Here is an 18299-nt window from a genome sequence, read left to right as displayed (position 1 = left end):
AATAGATCCAATGGCTTGGTCTACAAATCAGAAGAGTTTTGATCAGATTCACACTTCGAATCCACTTCCCATCCACTCCCTAGATCCCTTCAATCACTGATGTGCTGCAAATGCATTTATCTAAGTCTTACATACACCCAAAGCTGTAGCATTTCCAACACTCTGGTCTGGAGAATTCCAAAGAGACATAACCATGTGAATGATGACATTTTTCCTTCTTCAGCCCAAAACGTCTGCCTCAAGTCTGCTCTAAGCAATGTTGCATCGTGTCAATTTCCTGCTCTTCCCCCAATAACACCTTTTCTGTTCAATAACCATCCAATGCCATCTCAGTTGAACCTGCCTTCACCAAACATTGAGGCGTTACATTGCATTGATTAACTACTTACTCATGCATGAAAAAAAATGTTTTTCTCACTAAGATACTTTAAAACTGTGCCCTTTGGTTTTTGGTTTGTTTATGAGTGGGAACAGTTTCTCCTTGACCGTTCTGACCGGGCTCCTCATTGTTTTGAAAATTTATATCAATCCTCCTGCTAACCGTCTCCTCTCCAAGTAAAACAAGTCCCAATGTCTCCTATCTTTCCTGAAGCATCTCATCCCTGGGATCATTCTTGTAATCCACTTTTGGACTCTCTCCAATGCATTTACATATTTCCTATGGTTTGGTGCCCAGAACTATATACAATACCATAGTGAGGTCTGACCATCGTTTCATGTAAGTTTACCATAACTTCCCTGATCTTGCAGTCTATGCCACTAGTAATGAAGCCAAGAATATGCTCTGCCTTACTAACAAATCTTGCTACCTGATCTGCCACCTTTATTGACATCTATACACATAGGCACATGCTCCAGCACACCCTTTGAAATTGTACTGTGATAATCCCTACAAGACCCTTTGGGAATCTCTAATTAATCTCCCTATGGATCTGATTGAGTATGAGTCCCCTTGGTATCAGGCAATGGCTACCCAACTGGAATTTACCACCAGAGTCAGGGATGACTCTGCAGAACTATCTGTCCTGGGCTAGGACTAGTGGCTCAAGTAGTGGCTCTATTTTGGTAATCAATGATAAACGATGTTTCTTTCCAGTCAGGTTTCCTGAGTTATTCCCAGTATCCTTTACTTTGTGCTGCCTCTCAGTGTTTTCACAACAATGTGTATCACCTCACACATTAAGCTCCCTGTGCCACCATTTTGCCCCACTCTACCAATGCGTTAAAACCCTTCAGTTCTATGCTATCGAACTCACATCTTATGATTCTACCAAACTTCGTGGCATCCAGAACTTTAAAATTGATCTCAAAACACTAGAGATATGTATAAGGAAAAGTGGGTTCTGTTTATCTCCCATTGAAGCCTATTCCTTGTCTGTGGATTATTCTTATTCTAATTGAGCAAGATCATTTTCTGCAGTCATCGTGGATGTTAACTATGATGATCACTGCTTCTAAATGTGTTTCCAGTACCACTTGATCGATTTGGACCAACTCACTCCCAACGATCAGGTCCAGCAGTGTTTTCTGTGGACTGAACATATACTGCTGTCGGATATTTCTCTGAACATACCTTTGCTATGCTTCCCCCACACTGCCCCTTGAAATATCACTATTCCAGTCATTGTACAGTTAATTAATATTCCGCAATGTGACTTCCCTATGATGTCACCACCTCTCAGTTATATGCTTGCAGATCTGTTCCTATATATCCTTTCCATTGGCTGGTGGTCTGTATACTGGACTGAGCAATGTTGTTGTACCATTCTTAATCCTTAACTCAACCCAAAATCAATCTGTCCTGGAACTCTCTGAAGCAATGCTTTCCTGAAACAAAACCTAGCCCATTACAACTGCCTCCTGCCCAAAATCCACAAACCCACAACCCCGCACCACCGGTTTCTACCTCCTGCCCAAAATCCACAAACCTGACTGCCCCGGCTGACCCATTGTCTCAGCCTGCCCCTGCCCCACTGAACTCATCTCTGCATACCTCGACACGGTCCTGTCCCCCTTAGTCCAAGAACTCCTCACCTACGTTCGGGACACCACCCACGCCCTCCACCTCCTCCATGATTTTCGCTTCCCCGCTCCCCAACGCCTTATCTTCACCATGGACATCCAGTCCCTGTACACCTCCATCCCCCATCACGAAGGACTCAAAGCCCTCCGCTTCTTCCTTTCCCACCGTACCAACCAGTACCCTTCCACTGTCACCCTCCTTCGACTGACTGAACTGGTCCTCACCCTGAACAACTTCTCTTTCCAATCCTCCCACTTCCTCCAAAACAAAGGAGTTGCCATGGGCACCCGCATGGGCCCCAGCTATGCCTGCCTCTTCGTAGGATGTGTGGAACAGTCCATCTTCCGCAACTACACTGGCACCGCACCCACCCACCTTTTCCTCCGCTACATCAATGACTGTATTGGCGCTGCCTCGTGCTCCCACGAGGAGGTTGAACAGTTCATCCACTTTACCAACACCTTCCACTCTGACCTCAAATTCACCTGGACCATCTCAGACTCTTCCCTCCCCTTCCTAGACCTTTCCATTTTTATCTCGGGTGACTGAATCAACACAGACATCTACTATAAACCGACTGACTCCCACAGCTACCTAGACTACACCTCCTCCCACCCTGCCCCCTATAAAAACGCCATCCCATATTCCCAATTCCTTCATCTCTGCCATATCTGCTCCCAGGAGGACCAGTTCCAATACCGTACAGCCCAACTGGCCTCCTTCTTCAAGGACCACAGATTCCCCCCAGACGTGATTGGTGATGCCCTCCACCGCATCTCCTCCACTTCCCGCTCCTCTGTCCTTGAGCCCCGCCCCTCCAACCGCCACCAGGACAGAACCCCACTGGTTCTCACCTACCACTCCACCAACCTCCATATACAGCGTATCATCCGCCGTCATTTCCGCCACCTCCAAATGGACCCCACCACCAGGGATATATTTCCTTTCCCTCCCCTATCAGCATTCCAAAAAGACCACTCCCTCTGTGACTCCCTCGTCAGGTCCACACCCCCCACCAACCCAACCTCCACTCCCGGCACCTTCCCCTGCAACCGCAAGAAATGCAAAACTTGTACCCACACCTCCTCCCTTACTTCTCTCCAAGGCCCCAAGGGATCCTTCTATATCCACCACAAATTCACCTGCATCTCCACACACATCATCTATTGCATCCGCTGAGCCCGATGTGGCCTCTTCTATATTGGGGAGACAGGCCGCCTACTTGCGGAACGTTTCAGAGAACACCTCTGGGACACCCGGACCAACCAACCCAACCACCCCGTGGCTCAACACTTTAACTCCCCCTCCCACTCCACCAAGGACATGCAGGTCCTTGGACTCCTCCATCGCCAGAACATAACAACATGACGGTTGGAGGAAGAGCGCCTCATCTTCCGCCTGGGAGCCCTCCAACCACAAGGGATGAACTCAGATTTCTCCAGTCTCCTCATTTCCCCTCCCTCTACCTTGTCTCAGTTGAATCCCTCGAACTCAGCACCGCCCTCCTAACCTGCAATCTTCTTCCTGACCTCTCCGCCCCCACCCCACTCCGGCCTATCACCCTCACCTTGACCTCCTTCCACCTATCACATCTCCATCGCCCCTCCCCCAAGTCCCTCCTCCCTACCTTTTATCTTAGCCTGCTGGACACATTTTCCTCATTCCTGATGAAGGGCTTATGCCCAAAACGTCGAATTTCCTGTTCCTTGGATGCTGTCTGACCTGCTGTGCTTTTCCAGCAACACATTTTCAGCCCATTACAACTAAGTCAAACTCAATTACACCTTATCAAACAGACTGCGCATTTAACATTGGGTGTTCAAGATGTTCAAATACTTGACTAACATCGACTCAGAGTCATAGAGGTGTACAGCATGGAAACAGACCCATCAGTCCAACTCATCCATGCTGACCAGATATCCCAAACCAATCTAGTCCCATTTGCCAGCACTGTGCCAATATCCCTTTAAACACTTCCTATTCATATACCCATCCAGATGCCTTTTAACTGCTGTAATTGTACCAGCCTCCACCACTTCCTCTGGCAGCTCATTCCATTCACACACCAACACCTGTGTGAAAAAGTTGCCCCTTAAGTCTTTTTTATATCTCACCCTAAACCTATGCCCTCTAGTTCTGGACTCCCTGACCCCAGGGAAGAAAATTTGCCTATTCATCCTATCTATGCCCCTCATGATTTTATAAACCTCTGTGAGGTCACCCCTCAGCCTCCAATGCTCCAGGGAAAACAGCCCCAGCCTATTCAACCTCTCCTTATAGCTTAAATCCTCCAACCCTGGCAACATCCTTGTAAATCATTTCCGAACACTTTCAAGTTTCACAACATCCTTCTGGTAGGAAGGAGACCAGAATTGCATGCAATATTCCAACAGCAGCCTAACCAATGTCCTGTACAGCCGCAGCTTGACCTCCCAACTCCTGTACTCAATACTCTGACCAATAAAGGAAAGCATACCAAACACCTTCTTCACTATCCTATCTATCTGCGACTCCACTTTCAAGGAGATATGAAACTGCACTCCAAGGTCTCTGTTCAGCAACACTCCCTAGGACTTTACCATTAAGTATAAGTCCTGCTAAGATTTGCTTTCCCAAAATGCAGCACCTCGCATTTATCTGAATTAAACTCCATCTGCCACTTCTCAGCCCATTGGCCCATCTGGTCAAGATCCTGTTGTAATCTGAGGTAACCCTCTTCGTTGTCCACTACACCTCCAATTTTGGTGTCATCTGCAAACTTACTAACTGCACCTCTTATGCTCGCATCCAAATCATTTATGTAAATGACAAAAGGTAGAGGACCCAGCACCGATCCTTGTGGCACTCCACTGGTCACAGCCCTCAAGTGTGAAAAACAACCCACCACCACCCTCTGTCTTCTATCTTTGAGACAGCAACACGTCAGATGGTTCTACGTTCATCATCAACACAAAAACTCTGCACCCTTTGGAGCAGTGAGTATTTTTGAGTTTTCTGATTATAACATCATTTGTGGATGCCCCAGACATTTTTTTTTTGAGTGTGTGAGTTTTATGCAGTTGTGTCAGTTAACACTGACAGCTTTGTGGTCAATAAAAGACCAAATTTTGGGCCACTGTGACCAGCAGGCCAGAGGAATGGAGATAGAGACTTTCTCCCTAAAAACTTCCTATTCAGATCAACTCGCAGAACACATAGTGACCCAATGAGAAAACACAAGGATTATTATTTTAAATAAAATTTACTTGGATTTATCCTTGAAACTGGGGCCATGTTTTAAATTATAATAATTGTGTGAAGTTCATTATGTTCACTTAGATCCTTCTTCGTTGAGCTATTTCTCATGTTTGACTTTTGACTGTAATTAGATCTTTGAAGAGATGAATTCCTACGACCTTGGCTGCACATTTGGAAGTGGTGCTGACAGCAAACATGTTTTCAAGGATGCTGGGCTGGCTTTTATTTCCAATGTGGACACTGCAGACTATCGAGATGGTAAGCTAAGCATTTGGAAACAAAGTGTGCGTGTGTGTGTGTGTGTGTATGTGTGTGCGTGTGTATAAAACAGCATCCATATGTCAGAGTGAGTGTGCGTGTGTGAGAGAGTGTGTGTGAGGGAGAGTGTGTTAGAGTATGTGAAAGTGCGCGTGTGTAAGAGTATGCACGTGTGAGACTGAGTGTGTGTGTTGTGTGTAACAGCGCCCATGTGTGAGAGTGTATGTGTGTGAGACTGTGTGTGTAACAGCGTCCATGTGTGAGAGTGAGTGTGTGTGTGTAAGTGTGAAAGTGAGTGTGTGTGTGAGTGTGTGTGTATATGTATGGGTGTGCATGTGTGAGAGAGTTTGTGAGAGTGTGTATGTGTAAGAGTATGTGTGTGTGAGACTGTGTGTGTGTGTGTGTGTGTGTGTGTGTGTTGTGTGTAACAGCATCCATGTGTGAGTGAGTGTGTGTGTGAGAGAGAGTGGTGGTGTGAAATTGAGTGTGCTTGTGTATGTAAAAGTGTGCGCATGTGAGAGAGTGTGTGTGTGTGAGAGAGAGACGGTGTGAGAGTGTGTATGTGTAAGAGTGTGTATGTGTAAGAATATATGCGTGTGAGACTGAGTGTGTGTGCGTGAAAGTGAATGTGCATATGACTGTGTAAGTAAGAGTGTGCGTGTGTGAGAGTGTGTGAGTGTGTACATGTAAGAGTGTGTGTGTGTGTGTGTGTGTGAGTATGCGCGTGTCAGAGCATGTGTGTGTAAGAGCATACACGTGTGAGACCGAGTGTCTGTATGTGTGTGTGTGTGTGTGTGTGTGTGTGAGAGACTGTGTGTAACAGCATCCATGTGTGTGTGTGTGTGTGTGTGTGTGTGTGTGTAAAAGTATGCGTGTGTGAGACTGTGTGTGTGTGAAAGTGAGTGTGCATGTGAGTGTGTGTGTGTATGTAAGAGTGTGCATGTGTGAGACTCTGTATGTGTGTGTGTGTGTGTGTGTGTGCTGTGTGTAAAAGCATCCATGATTGAGAGTGAAGGTGTGTGCGTGAGAGAGAGAGAGTGTGTGAGAGCGTGTGTGTGTAAGAGTATGCATGTGTGAGACTGAGTGCGTGTGTATTGCGCATAACAGCATCCATGTGTGAGAGTGTATGTGTGTGAGAGAGTGTGTGTGAGAGAGGGTGTGTGTGAGAGAGAGAGTGTGTGTGAGAGTGTGTGTGTGACTGTGTGAGACTGTGTGAGAGTGTATGTGCGTGTGAGAATGTGTGTGTATGTGTGAGAGTATGATGTGCAAGAGTGTGTGTGTGTAAGATTATGCGCGTGTGAGAGTGTGTGTGTGTGTGTGTGTAATAAATACTGAGTTTCATAATATCCACACTAATGTTTGCACCCCCCAGTATCACGGTATGTGGCAGTGCTGACAAGATTAATATTTGCGTCCATTCTATTTCCCTTGAACTGAGTGGATTACTCGGCCATTACAGAGGGGAATTCGGAGTCAGTAAGCCTGGGTACAGATAGACGCAGTAATTCCTCCAGATTTCTTTCCCTAAAAGAACCAATGATCTGAAGGTTTTATATCTTGAAGAAATAACAACTGAAGTCAATTTTCACTGTCACTAAGACGAGTTGTGTTCTCCAAATGTATTGATTCAAGTTCTACCATTGAGTATGATTTGAGCCTGAAAGAAGCCTCTGGAGGCAAGTCCAGTGACATTGCCACTATGTTAACATCTTCAAATCACATATATTTAGATACTTCCCTTTGACGGAGAGAAAAACACCTACATTTTTTAAACATGAATGTTGATGAGGAGCAGCCACCACAATCAGGTTCAATGGCATAGCTTACTGGAATCAATCCACTGTAACTTGATGACCCATGTGTATTTGGCTTTAATTGAATTATTATACAAAAGAATAATTTAATTGGTGCTCAACAAATTGAGACACAATTTTGGACAGGTAAGGTATACTGATGAAACTTTCAGTCTTTGCTATTTCTGAAATGACAATATCAGATTCCTGGCTGCTACCTTTGGTAGAACAAGGTTAAAATTTATTTAAAAATGTTAGATTTTCACTCTCTAAGTCAAGAGACACGTGAGCAGATGAAACATGCACTTGCGTTAGGTTCAGGAGCTCACTTCGCTGGATAGTTCCTCACCGACAAAATCAGAAGCAATACATTGGGCCATCAAAGTAATGAGCAAGAGTAGGTCATTCAGTCTGCTCCACATTTAGTTATTCATGGCTGATCTGATTGCAACCTCTCGACTTCCTTTGATGTCTTTTCATCCCCATGCTTGCAAATCATCTATCTTCCTCTGCCAGAAAAAAACATCCCAAGAATCTGCTTCCCTCTGCTTTTCAGGGGCTAAGCACCAAAGACTCATGGCCCTTAGTGAGAAATGAAAAAACTCACCTCATCTTTGTTTTGAATGGGTCACCCTTTGGTTTTGTAGTTCAGGACCCTCCCATACGCAAAAACATTTTCTACATATCTACTCCGTCAAGCCACTTGAGGATTTTATGTGCTTCAATCCATCACTCTTACTCCTAAACTTCAGCAGATACATTCCAAGTCTTGCTATTCCAATATATTTCCTCATAAGAAAACTTGCCCAGTCCCGGCATTAGTCGGAAAGCCCTTCTCGAACATTTTCCCTGAGATAAGCTGACCAATTTGTTCTAAAATTCATTCATGGAATGAGGAAATCGCTGGCCTGCCCAGTATTTATTGCCATCCCTAATTGTCCAGGGAGCAGGTAAGAGTTGGCAACATCATTGTGGGTGTGGAGTCGCATGTAGGCCAGACCAGGTAAGGATGGCAGTTCCCTTCCATAAAGAATATTAGTGAACCAGATGGGGTTTTTCCTGACAGTCAACAATGATTTCACAGTCATCATTTGGCCCTTCATTTCAGATTTTTAAAAGATTGAACACAAATTACATCATCTAGAACATAGAACATAGAAGGATACAGCGCAGTACAGGCCCTTCGGCCCTCGATGTTGCGCCGACCGAATCCTACCTAACCTATACTAGCCCAATAACTTCCAAATGCCTATCCAATGCCCGCTTAAATGACCATAAAGAAGGAGAGTTCACCACTGATACGGGCAGGGCATTCCATGAACTCACAACCCGCTGTGTGAAGAATCTACCCCTAACATCTGTCCTATACCTACCACCCCTTAATTTAAAGCTATGTCCCCTAGTAACACCTGACTCCATTAACGGTAAAAGGTTCTTAGTATCTACCCTATCTAAACCCCTAATCATCTTATACACTTCTATCAGATCTCCCCTAAACCTTCTCTTCTCCAATGAGAACAGCCCCAAGTGCCTCAGCCTTTCCTCATAAGATTTTCCTACCATTCCAGGCAACATCCTGGTAAACCTCCTCTGCACTCGTTCTAAAGCTTCCACATCCTTCCTATAGTATGGCGACCAAAACTGCACACAATACTCCAGATGAGGCCGCACCAGAGTCTTATACAACTGCAACATGACCTCAGGACTCCGGAACTCAATTCCTCTGCCAATAAAGCCCAGTACACCATATGCCTTCCTCACAGCACTATTTACCTGGGTGGCAACTTTCAGAGATCTGTGTACATGGACACCAAGATCCCTCTGCTCATCCACACTACCAAGTAGCCTACCATTAGCCCAGTAATCCATCATCTTGTTATTCCTACCAAAGTGAACGACTTCGCACTTAGCTACATTGAATTCCATTTGCCACATTTCCGCCCAGCTCTGCAACTTATCTATATCCCGCTGTAACCTACCACTTCCTTCCTCACTATCCACAACTCCACCGACTTTTGTGTCATCCGCAAACTTGCTTACCCAGCTTTCAAGTCCTTCCTCTAGATCATTTATAAAGATAACAAAAAGCAATGGTCCCAAAACAGATCCTTGTGGTACACCGCTAGTAACTGCGCTCCAAGATGAACATAATCCATCAACTACTACCCTCTGTCTCCTTCCAGCCAGCCAATTCCTAATCCAAACCTCTAATGTATCCTCAATGCCATACCTCCGAAGTTTTAGCATTAGCCTACCATGGGGAACCTTATCGAACGCCTTACTAAAATCCATATACACAACATCTACTGCTTTACCCTCATCCACTTCCATAGTCACCTTCTCAAAGAACTCAATAAGGTTTGTGAGGCACGACCTGCCCTTCACAAAACCATGCTGGCTATCCCTGATCACGTTATTCCTACCCAGATGTTCATAAATCTTATCCCTTACCATTCTCTCTAAGACTTTGCCCACCACTGAAGTCAGACTCACTGGCCTATAGTTGCTAGGGCTATCCCTACTCCCTTTCTTGAACAATGGGACCACATTCGCTATCCTCCAGTCCTCTGGTACTATTCCTGTTGACAACGACGACATAAAAATCCAGGCCAATGGCTCTGCTATCTCCTCCCTAGATTCCCATAGGATCCTGGGGTAAATGCCATCAGGCCCAGGAGACTTATCTATATTCATCCTTTCCAATATTCCCAAAACCTCTTCCCTGCATATTTCCAGGGCATCCATTCTAATTATTTGTGATTCCATATTCACATCAGCAACAGTGTCCTGTTCCTGAGTGAATACTGAGGAAAAGTACTGATTTAATGTCTCTCCAATCTCCTCCGCCTCCACACACAACTTCCCACTACTATCCTTGACTGGACCGATACCTACCCTAGTCATCCTTTTATTCTTGACATACCTATAGAAAGCCTTTGGGTTTTCCCTAATCCTACCAGCTAAAGACTTTTCATGTCCCCTTCTCGCTTCTCTTAGCTCCCTCTTTAGCTCCTTCCTGGCTACCTTATAACACTCAATCGCCCCTACTGAACCTTCACGCCTCATCTTTACATATGCCGCCTTCTTCCCTTTCACAAGGGACTCCAATTCCTTACTAAACCACGGCTGCCTCACAAGGCCCTTTACACCATGCCTGACTGGTACATACCTATCGAGGACACGCAGTAGCTGCTCCTTGAACACTCCCCACATCTCATTAGTGTTCTTCTCTTGAAGCCTGTGTTTCCAATCCACACATCCTAAGTCATGCCTCACTGCATCATAATTTCCCTGCCCCCAGCTATAGCTCTTGCCCTGCGGCACACGATTATCCCTCTCCATCACTAAAGTAAAAGTCACCGAGTTGTGGTCACTGTCCCCGAAGTGCTCACCTACCTCCAAGTCTAACACCTGGCCTGGTTCATTACCTAGAACCAAATCCAATATAGCCTCCCCTCTTGTTGGCCTGTCGACATATTGTGTCAGGAAACCCTCCTGCACACATTGTACAAACACCGACCCATCTAATGAACTCGAGCTATAGCTCTCCCAGTCAATATCTGGGAAGTTAAAGTCCCCCATAACAACCACCCTGCTACCTTCACTCTTTTCCTGAATCATCCTCGCAATATTATCCTCTACTTCTCTAGGACTATTAGGAGGCCTGTAGAAAACACCTAACAGGGTGACCTCACCTTTCCTATTTCTAACCTCAGCCCAAACTACCTCAGATGGCAAGTCCTCTTCCATCGTCCATTCCACTGCTGTGATACTGTCTTTGACAAGTAATGCCACGCCTCCCCCTTTTTTACCCCCATGTCTGATCCTACTAAAACATTTGAACCCTGGAACGTGCAACAGCCATTCTTGTCCCTGTTCTACCCACGTCTCTGTAATGGCCACAACATCGAAGTCCCAGGTACCAACCCACGCTGCAAGTTCACCTACCTTATTCCTTATACTTCTGGCATTGAAGTATACACACTTCAATCCACCTTTCTGGTTACAGGCACCCTCCTTAGAGATCGCTGCATTATTCCTAACCTCCCTACACTCAAGGTCCTGTACCCTAAAGCTACAGTCCTGGTTCCCATGCCCCCGCGGAGTTAGTTTAAACCCTCCCAAAGAGCACTAGCAAACCTCCCCCCAAGGATACTGGTGCCCCTCAGGTTCAAGTGTAGACCATCCTTTTTATAGAGGTCCCACCTTCCCCAGAAAGGACCCCAGTTATCCAGAAACCGGAATCCCTCCCTCCTGCACCATCCCTGTAGCCACGCATTTAACTGCTCTCTCTCCCTGTTCCTCGACTCTCTATCACGTGGCACGGGTAACAAACCAGAGACTACAACTCTGTTTGTTCTAACTCTGAGCTTCCAACCTAGCTCCCTGAAAGCCTGTCTGACATCCTCACCCTTCTTCCTACCTATATCGTTGGTGCCAACGTGGACCACGATCTGGGGCTGCTCCCCCTCCCCCTTAAGGACCCGGAAAACACGATCAGCGACATCACGTACCCTTGCACCTGGGAGGCAACATACCAAACGTGAGTCCCTGTCGCCCCCACAAAACCGTCTGTCTGTACCCCTCACTATCGAGTCCCCAAGAACAATCGCTCTACCTTTCTCCACCCTACCCTTCTGAGCAACGGGGCCAGGCTCCGTGCCAGAGGCCTGAACCTCGTTGCTTACCCCTGGTAAGTCATCCCCCCCACAAGTATCCAAAACGGTATACTTGTTCTTGAGGGGAATGACCGCAGGGGTATCGGATTGAATCTGCCAGGATTCAATCCAGGGACCCCAGAACATTACCTGGATCTCTGGATTAATAGTCTACCAATAATACCATGGGCCATCACCTCCCGTTGAACATGCTACTCTCCCTCACAGTACTCCAGGTGTGGCCTCACCACTGTCTGACATAACTGAAGGAAAGCCTCTCTCCTTTTGTGTTCAATTTCCCTCACAATAAGCAATAACATCCTATTAGGTTTCCTAATTACAGGTACCTGCTATAGTCACATTTTATGAGTCATGCAGTAGGACACACATCTCTCTACATCTCAGGGTTCTGCAATCTCTCATTATTTGAGTAATGTTTTTTAAAAAATTCTTCCAAAATGGACAACTTCACGTTTGCCAAATGGTTGCTCACTCACTTAACTGATCTATATGTGTTTTGCAGCCTCCTAATGTCCTCTTCACAACTTACTTTCCTAAAGATCTTTATATCATTCAAGGTTTGTACGAAGATTTGTAGCTCGGGTGCTCGTCGTTGTGGTTCTGTTCGCCGAGCTGGAAGTTTTTGTTGCAAACGTTTCGTCCCCTGGCTAGGAGACATCATCAATGCTCTGGAGCCTCCTGCGAAGCACTTCTTTGATGTTTCTTCCGGTATTTATGCCACAACCAAAAGAACTAGCCACACTACCATACATCAGGAGCGTTTCAGAATTGACAGCCAGACTACTGCGACCCTTAGGACTCACAACGGCACACAAGCCAACAGCCATGCTCAGACAACAACTCACTAGAACAAAGGACCCGATACCCAACATGAGCAAAACTAATGTAGTTTAAAAAATACCATGCAAGGACTGCACAAAACACTATATAGGTCAAACAGGAAGACAGCTAACAATCTGCATACATGAACACCAACTAGCCACAAAACGACACGACCAGTTATCCCTAGTAGCCACACACGCAGACAACAAGCAACATGAATTCGACTGGGAAAACACTACTATCATAGGGCAAGCCAGACAGAGAACAGCCAGGGAATTCCTAGAGGCATGGCATTCATCCACAAACTCCATCAACAAACACATTGACCTGGACCCAATATACCAACCACTACAGCGGACAGCTGAAACTGACACCCGGAAGCGGCAAGGACAGACCACTATAAATACCGGAAGAAGCATCAAAGAAGCGCTTCGCAGGAGGCTCCAGAGCACTGATGATGTCGCCTAGCCAGGGGACGAAACGTTTGCAACAAAAACTTCCAGCTCGGTGAACAGAACCACAACATCTTTATATCATCAGCAAATTTGACACTGGTGCTTTCTGAAGGCCATAGTTTCTGGCTTAGGGAGTATCATGCTATCCCAGAGTGCCACAGGGCTTCCCAGTGCAGGTTTGTGTCATGTTTAAAGTTGAGTTGAAATTATATATTCCTGAATTAAAATTGCTGCCTTACTTGAACCCAATAAGATCCTTGGAGTGCTTTCAATTTTGAGCAAATGTAAGGAATGTGCAATCTCGAACTCACCATCCATTAAACTCCACAGTAGATTTCACTTTCCAGTGAAGACAAGTAAAGGGAAAGCTCAATGAGCTGAAGAGTGTGGGACTTATTCTACACGACCAATTTGTTCAGCATTGCTAAAAATGTAAAATAGCCAAACTGGTTGCATATTCTTTACACTATGGTGAGGTAAAAACAATGACTGCAGATGCTGGAAACCAGATTCTGGATCAGTGGTGCTGGAAGAGCACAGCAGTTCAGGCAGCATCCACCATGCAGCGAAATCGGGTGAAGGGCTTTTGCCTGAAACGTCTATTTCACTGCATGGTGGATGCTGCCTGAACTGCTGTGCTCTTCCAGCACCACTGATCCAGAATATTCTTTACACTATGCTGTATGAAAAAGATCGGAATGTCATGTATGTACAATGTTTGAATGAATTGAGTGGTTTAAATCTCTGGATTGCCATATTTCCTCTCGGTATAATTTCAGCAAACAAGTTAATCAAAACTGAGTTTTGCTCTGAGACTGAAATCGCACTGTGACGTCATGTTTCAAGTGATTTCACTGACAGAGCATCACATTTGTACTTACTTTTTCACTTGCATTCCATCACCCTAACTTCACTCTAACCCTATGTTTACACTAAGTTTTCACTGTGGCCAACAAAAAAGGATGCCAATAGATAATTAATAATCAGTAAACATTTAATTGGCATAAGGTCGCTGGAGGTATGATATCCTGTCAGTTTCTAGAAGCATGAGACATTTCATTACTAATCAACAATGTAATCTCTTTACAGGATATTCCTGCAAAACGGGTGGCAGTAGGATGAAAAGATCGTTGGACATTCAAGCACAGTACGTGGGAAAAGGTAGGGAAGAAGTTGATATTCACTCTGATTTGAAGATTTGGCTGGCAGGTTTAGAATGGTCACAAGACTTGAATGCTTATTGTGCCTGGAATTTCTTTGCTAGTTCAGTGATGCGGTTATCTGTTTTACAGTAAGTGTTGTCACCATCTATGCAGCAATGAACAAAGTAATTTATTGGTATTAGTATAGCTCAGTTTTAAAGCTACAGAATTTATGGTCACTTTTTTTCCCCCCAATTTCTGCATTGCAACAAAGTCACAACTGTGCACTGGGGTAGTGTCAATGTCACTATGTACTTTGCAATGAAGAAGCTGTTTGGAAATTTAATTGTTTAGAAATTTAAGTGATATAAAGTCATTTATACATTGAGTGAGAAGTTCAGGCACATGAATAGTGTTTTCAACTTAAATGAGTACAATTATAAGATAATGAAGTCAGAGTAGCTAAAGCAAACTGAGAAAATAGATTAAATGGTAGCATATTACAGAATTTGTGGAAGATATTGAAGGAAAAATTCAATAAATCACCGTGAAATATATTGCAATGTAAAAGAATCTATGAGAAGGATGCACCATCCATGCTTTTCTAAGGAAATTAAGGTTAATATTGAATTGAAATTACAATAGTGACAAGATGAATGTTAGGTTAGAAGATTTTACAGATTTTTGAAATTACCAAAGCATAAATTTGAAAAAAAGGGAGAAATTAGGGTATGAGAGAAAGCTAGCCAGACATTTGATAGCTGATATTATGAATCTCTACAAATATTAATAAAAGAAAGCAGGCCATTTAATTGATAGTCAGTGACTTGGAGGGTGAAAATGGTGAATTAATAATGGGAAACAATGAAATGACAGGAACATTTAAAGGGCATTTTGCGCTTGTCTTTATTACAAGGAAGACACAAAAATCATCCACATAATTCTTCAAACCCAAGAGGTGAAAAGGAAATGTTTCATTTCAAACACAATAGAAGTTTTTTTTTTGTTTTGACACTTTAACTTACAAGGCAACAGGACACAGTCTGGTGCAGAACCACGGTAAATGTGGCTAAAGTTATAAATAATACCTGTTAAAGCTAGGCGGTGACTTTGTGGGTATAAATGGCTCTTGCTTCGCGTTTAAGTGTAGGGCATGGATGGACACTCAGCCCTGGCCTCTCAGCAATATCTGAAGGGTCTTCTGCTTCCACTTGGCCAACATTTCTCTTTAAGTCTTAAAGAGCACGGTGGAAGTAGCTGCATATTAAGTCTTTCCAAACCAAAGGCAACAGCAATTGATTCATTATGATCTGATTAACCTTGATGAGGCAAGACTTAATGCTGATTGTTTTAAGGGTCATATGATCACTCTTTAATTGTCACTCATTGATTGATATTTTCTCATGAATGGTTCTTTGTCATTTTTCCTTTTCACTACAGTCTGTTTATTGTCTCCATTTGAAATTTTGAAATATTATTTCCCACTTTATTTAAGGAAAGGTCAATGTGTGCAGGCAAAAACATTGACTGGTATTCTTTGGTTAATATCTCAATTCTCATTGGGTTGGTGAAGTTCACATTAAGCCAGACACTTTCTTATCAATGACTGTTTGGTCTTCATAGAGTTATTTGTGAAATGAGGTTTTGTTTTAATGACTTGATAGAGTTTTTGTGACCCTGTTCTATTTAATAATGACCAAAGATAGGTTATAAAGAAGCTACTTATCACACCAAAATAATAGAAAACTAATGCAGAATAACACAACGTACCAATCTATACAAACTGTCAGACAGTACATATAAAAAGTGTGAAGTAATGAGATTCTTCAATATATAGCCTTGAGTGCTGAAAATCTAATGGAAATTTACAATTGAAAAGCTGAAACACATTGGTACGAGTTAACGGGAATATCAAGATTACTTTTAATCAAAAGATTAAGTTTAGTTTCGTATTACTGTCACATCAAGAACAAATTTAACCACCACCACCAGTATAGGATAGATACAACCATGATTTCTTGATAAGATCGAACAAGCTGGAAAGAGTTAAAATTCACAGAACACCAGGTTAAAGTCCAACAGGTATTTTTGGAAATCCTAGCTTTCGGAGCACTGCTCCTTCATTGGGTAGCTGTGGAGCAGGATGATAAGACGCAGAATTTATAGCAAAAGATCATAGTGTCATACATGCTACTGACACGATTAGATTAGATTACTTACAGTGTGGAAACAGGTCCTTCGGCCCAACAAGTCCACACCGACCCGCCGAAGCGCAACCCACTCATACCCCTACATTTACCCCTTCACCTAACAATACAGGCAATTTAGCATGGCCAATTCACCTGACCTGCACATCTTTGGACTGTGGGAGGAAACTGGAGCACCCAGAGGAAACCCACGCAGACACGGGGAGAACGTGCAAACTCCACACAGTCAGTCGCCTGTATTGATATATTGAACAAACCTCCACATCTAAGCTAGAAGGACACCAACTCTACCTTATTCAACACTGGAAATCTGCATGTTCTCACAATCATGAAACTGCACTGAGCTATACAGGGGCTCTCAGTCTTTAGCTGTAACTCACAGACAATTATGGTTTGTCTTCATTCTGTTTGCAATCCAAAGGTGCATTGCTTTGTCAAATTGAGGCTAAACAGAGTTACTTGATATTAAAATATTAAAATCTACACTGATTACAGTTGAGCAGAACAATATATTGTTAGATTAATCAGTAAGTATTGTATTGTTAAACTAAACTAGCATAAAACCTTCGAGTCAGAGAGTCAGACAACATGTAAACAGAGCTTTCAGTCCAACCAGTCCATGTCGACCATAATCCCAAACTGAACTAGTCCCACGTGCCTGATCCCGGCCCATATCCCTCCAAACCTTTCCTAGTCATTGAATTTAATGCAGTAAATGTGTCCACATCTATTACTTTCTCAGGATGTTCACTCCACACACGATACACCCTCTGTGTACAATCTGCCCCCATGCCTTTTTTAAATCTCTCTCCTCTCATCTTTAAAATGTCCCCCCTAGTCTTTTCATCCTCCATCCTAGGGAAAAATATAACTACCATTAACCCTATCTATACCCTCATCATTTTGTGAACTTCTCTTTTTATTAAAAAGAAGACTTTTCTCTTCTTTTGAATATTAGAACAAATGCAAAACCAAACGATTCAAACTAACATTTAAAAAGAAACAGAACTGTGAATTATACAAATAAATACTAACTAATAACTAAGCTAAAAAAGAAAAATCTTAATGATAATAATAATGATAACAGCCGTAACACATCTCTGCAAAACAAAACAACAGCCCTCGATTATTGAGCGTACAAGTTTATACATATTCATGTGTTCGCAGTTCCTCTCCTCTGGATATCAAACCCATTACTTAGAATTGTCATGGCTAAATAAAAGCTCTTATTAGTATAGTGGACAAATCTGTACCCAGATAGTCCAAAGAGGGCCGCCACATCTTATCGAAATTCTCAATTTTATGGTGCACCGTACTCGTACGAAAGTCCAAGGAGATTTGCTCCATGACTAGCTTATGCCAGCTCGCCAGCTCCAGGGAATTTCCCGACACCCACCCGAATAGAATGTTCTTTCTTGCACAAAAAGTGTGGATACTGAAAAGCCTTTTTTTCTTGTGCGCATCCAATGAGAGTGAATTAACAAAGCCGAGAAGAGGAGACACCGTGTCCATCTCCATCTCTGTCCCCAAGGCCTTCTCTATCTTGCCCCCCACAATGCTCCAGTATGCCCGCAGTCTGTGGCAGGACCAATGACAATGAGTGAGCGTTCCCCTGCTCACTTTGCATTTAGGACCCATTGGAGATGCTCCTGCTTTAAATTTAGTGAGGCAGTCTGGGGCCAG

The 18299-nt window shown here is 43.8% G+C and overlaps 1 protein-coding gene across 1 annotated transcript in view; it reads left to right on the top strand.

Annotated features, from left to right (window-relative positions):
* LOC132832574 (complement C4-like) overlaps positions 1–18299 on the top strand; it is a 129307-nt gene that overhangs the window by 31148 nt on the left and 79860 nt on the right. Inside the window, exons 15-16 of the mRNA XM_060850666.1 lie at positions 5392–5518; positions 14357–14428. Of these exons, the coding sequence (XP_060706649.1) occupies positions 5392–5518; positions 14357–14428 (199 nt within the window). The remainder of the gene's footprint in view (positions 1–5391; positions 5519–14356; positions 14429–18299) is intronic.

This window comes from Hemiscyllium ocellatum, chromosome 35 (genome assembly GCF_020745735.1).
Source record: "Hemiscyllium ocellatum isolate sHemOce1 chromosome 35, sHemOce1.pat.X.cur, whole genome shotgun sequence".
NCBI classification, from domain to species: Eukaryota; Metazoa; Chordata; class Chondrichthyes; order Orectolobiformes; family Hemiscylliidae; genus Hemiscyllium; species Hemiscyllium ocellatum.
This window is presented reverse-complemented; position numbering and strand designations above follow the sequence as displayed.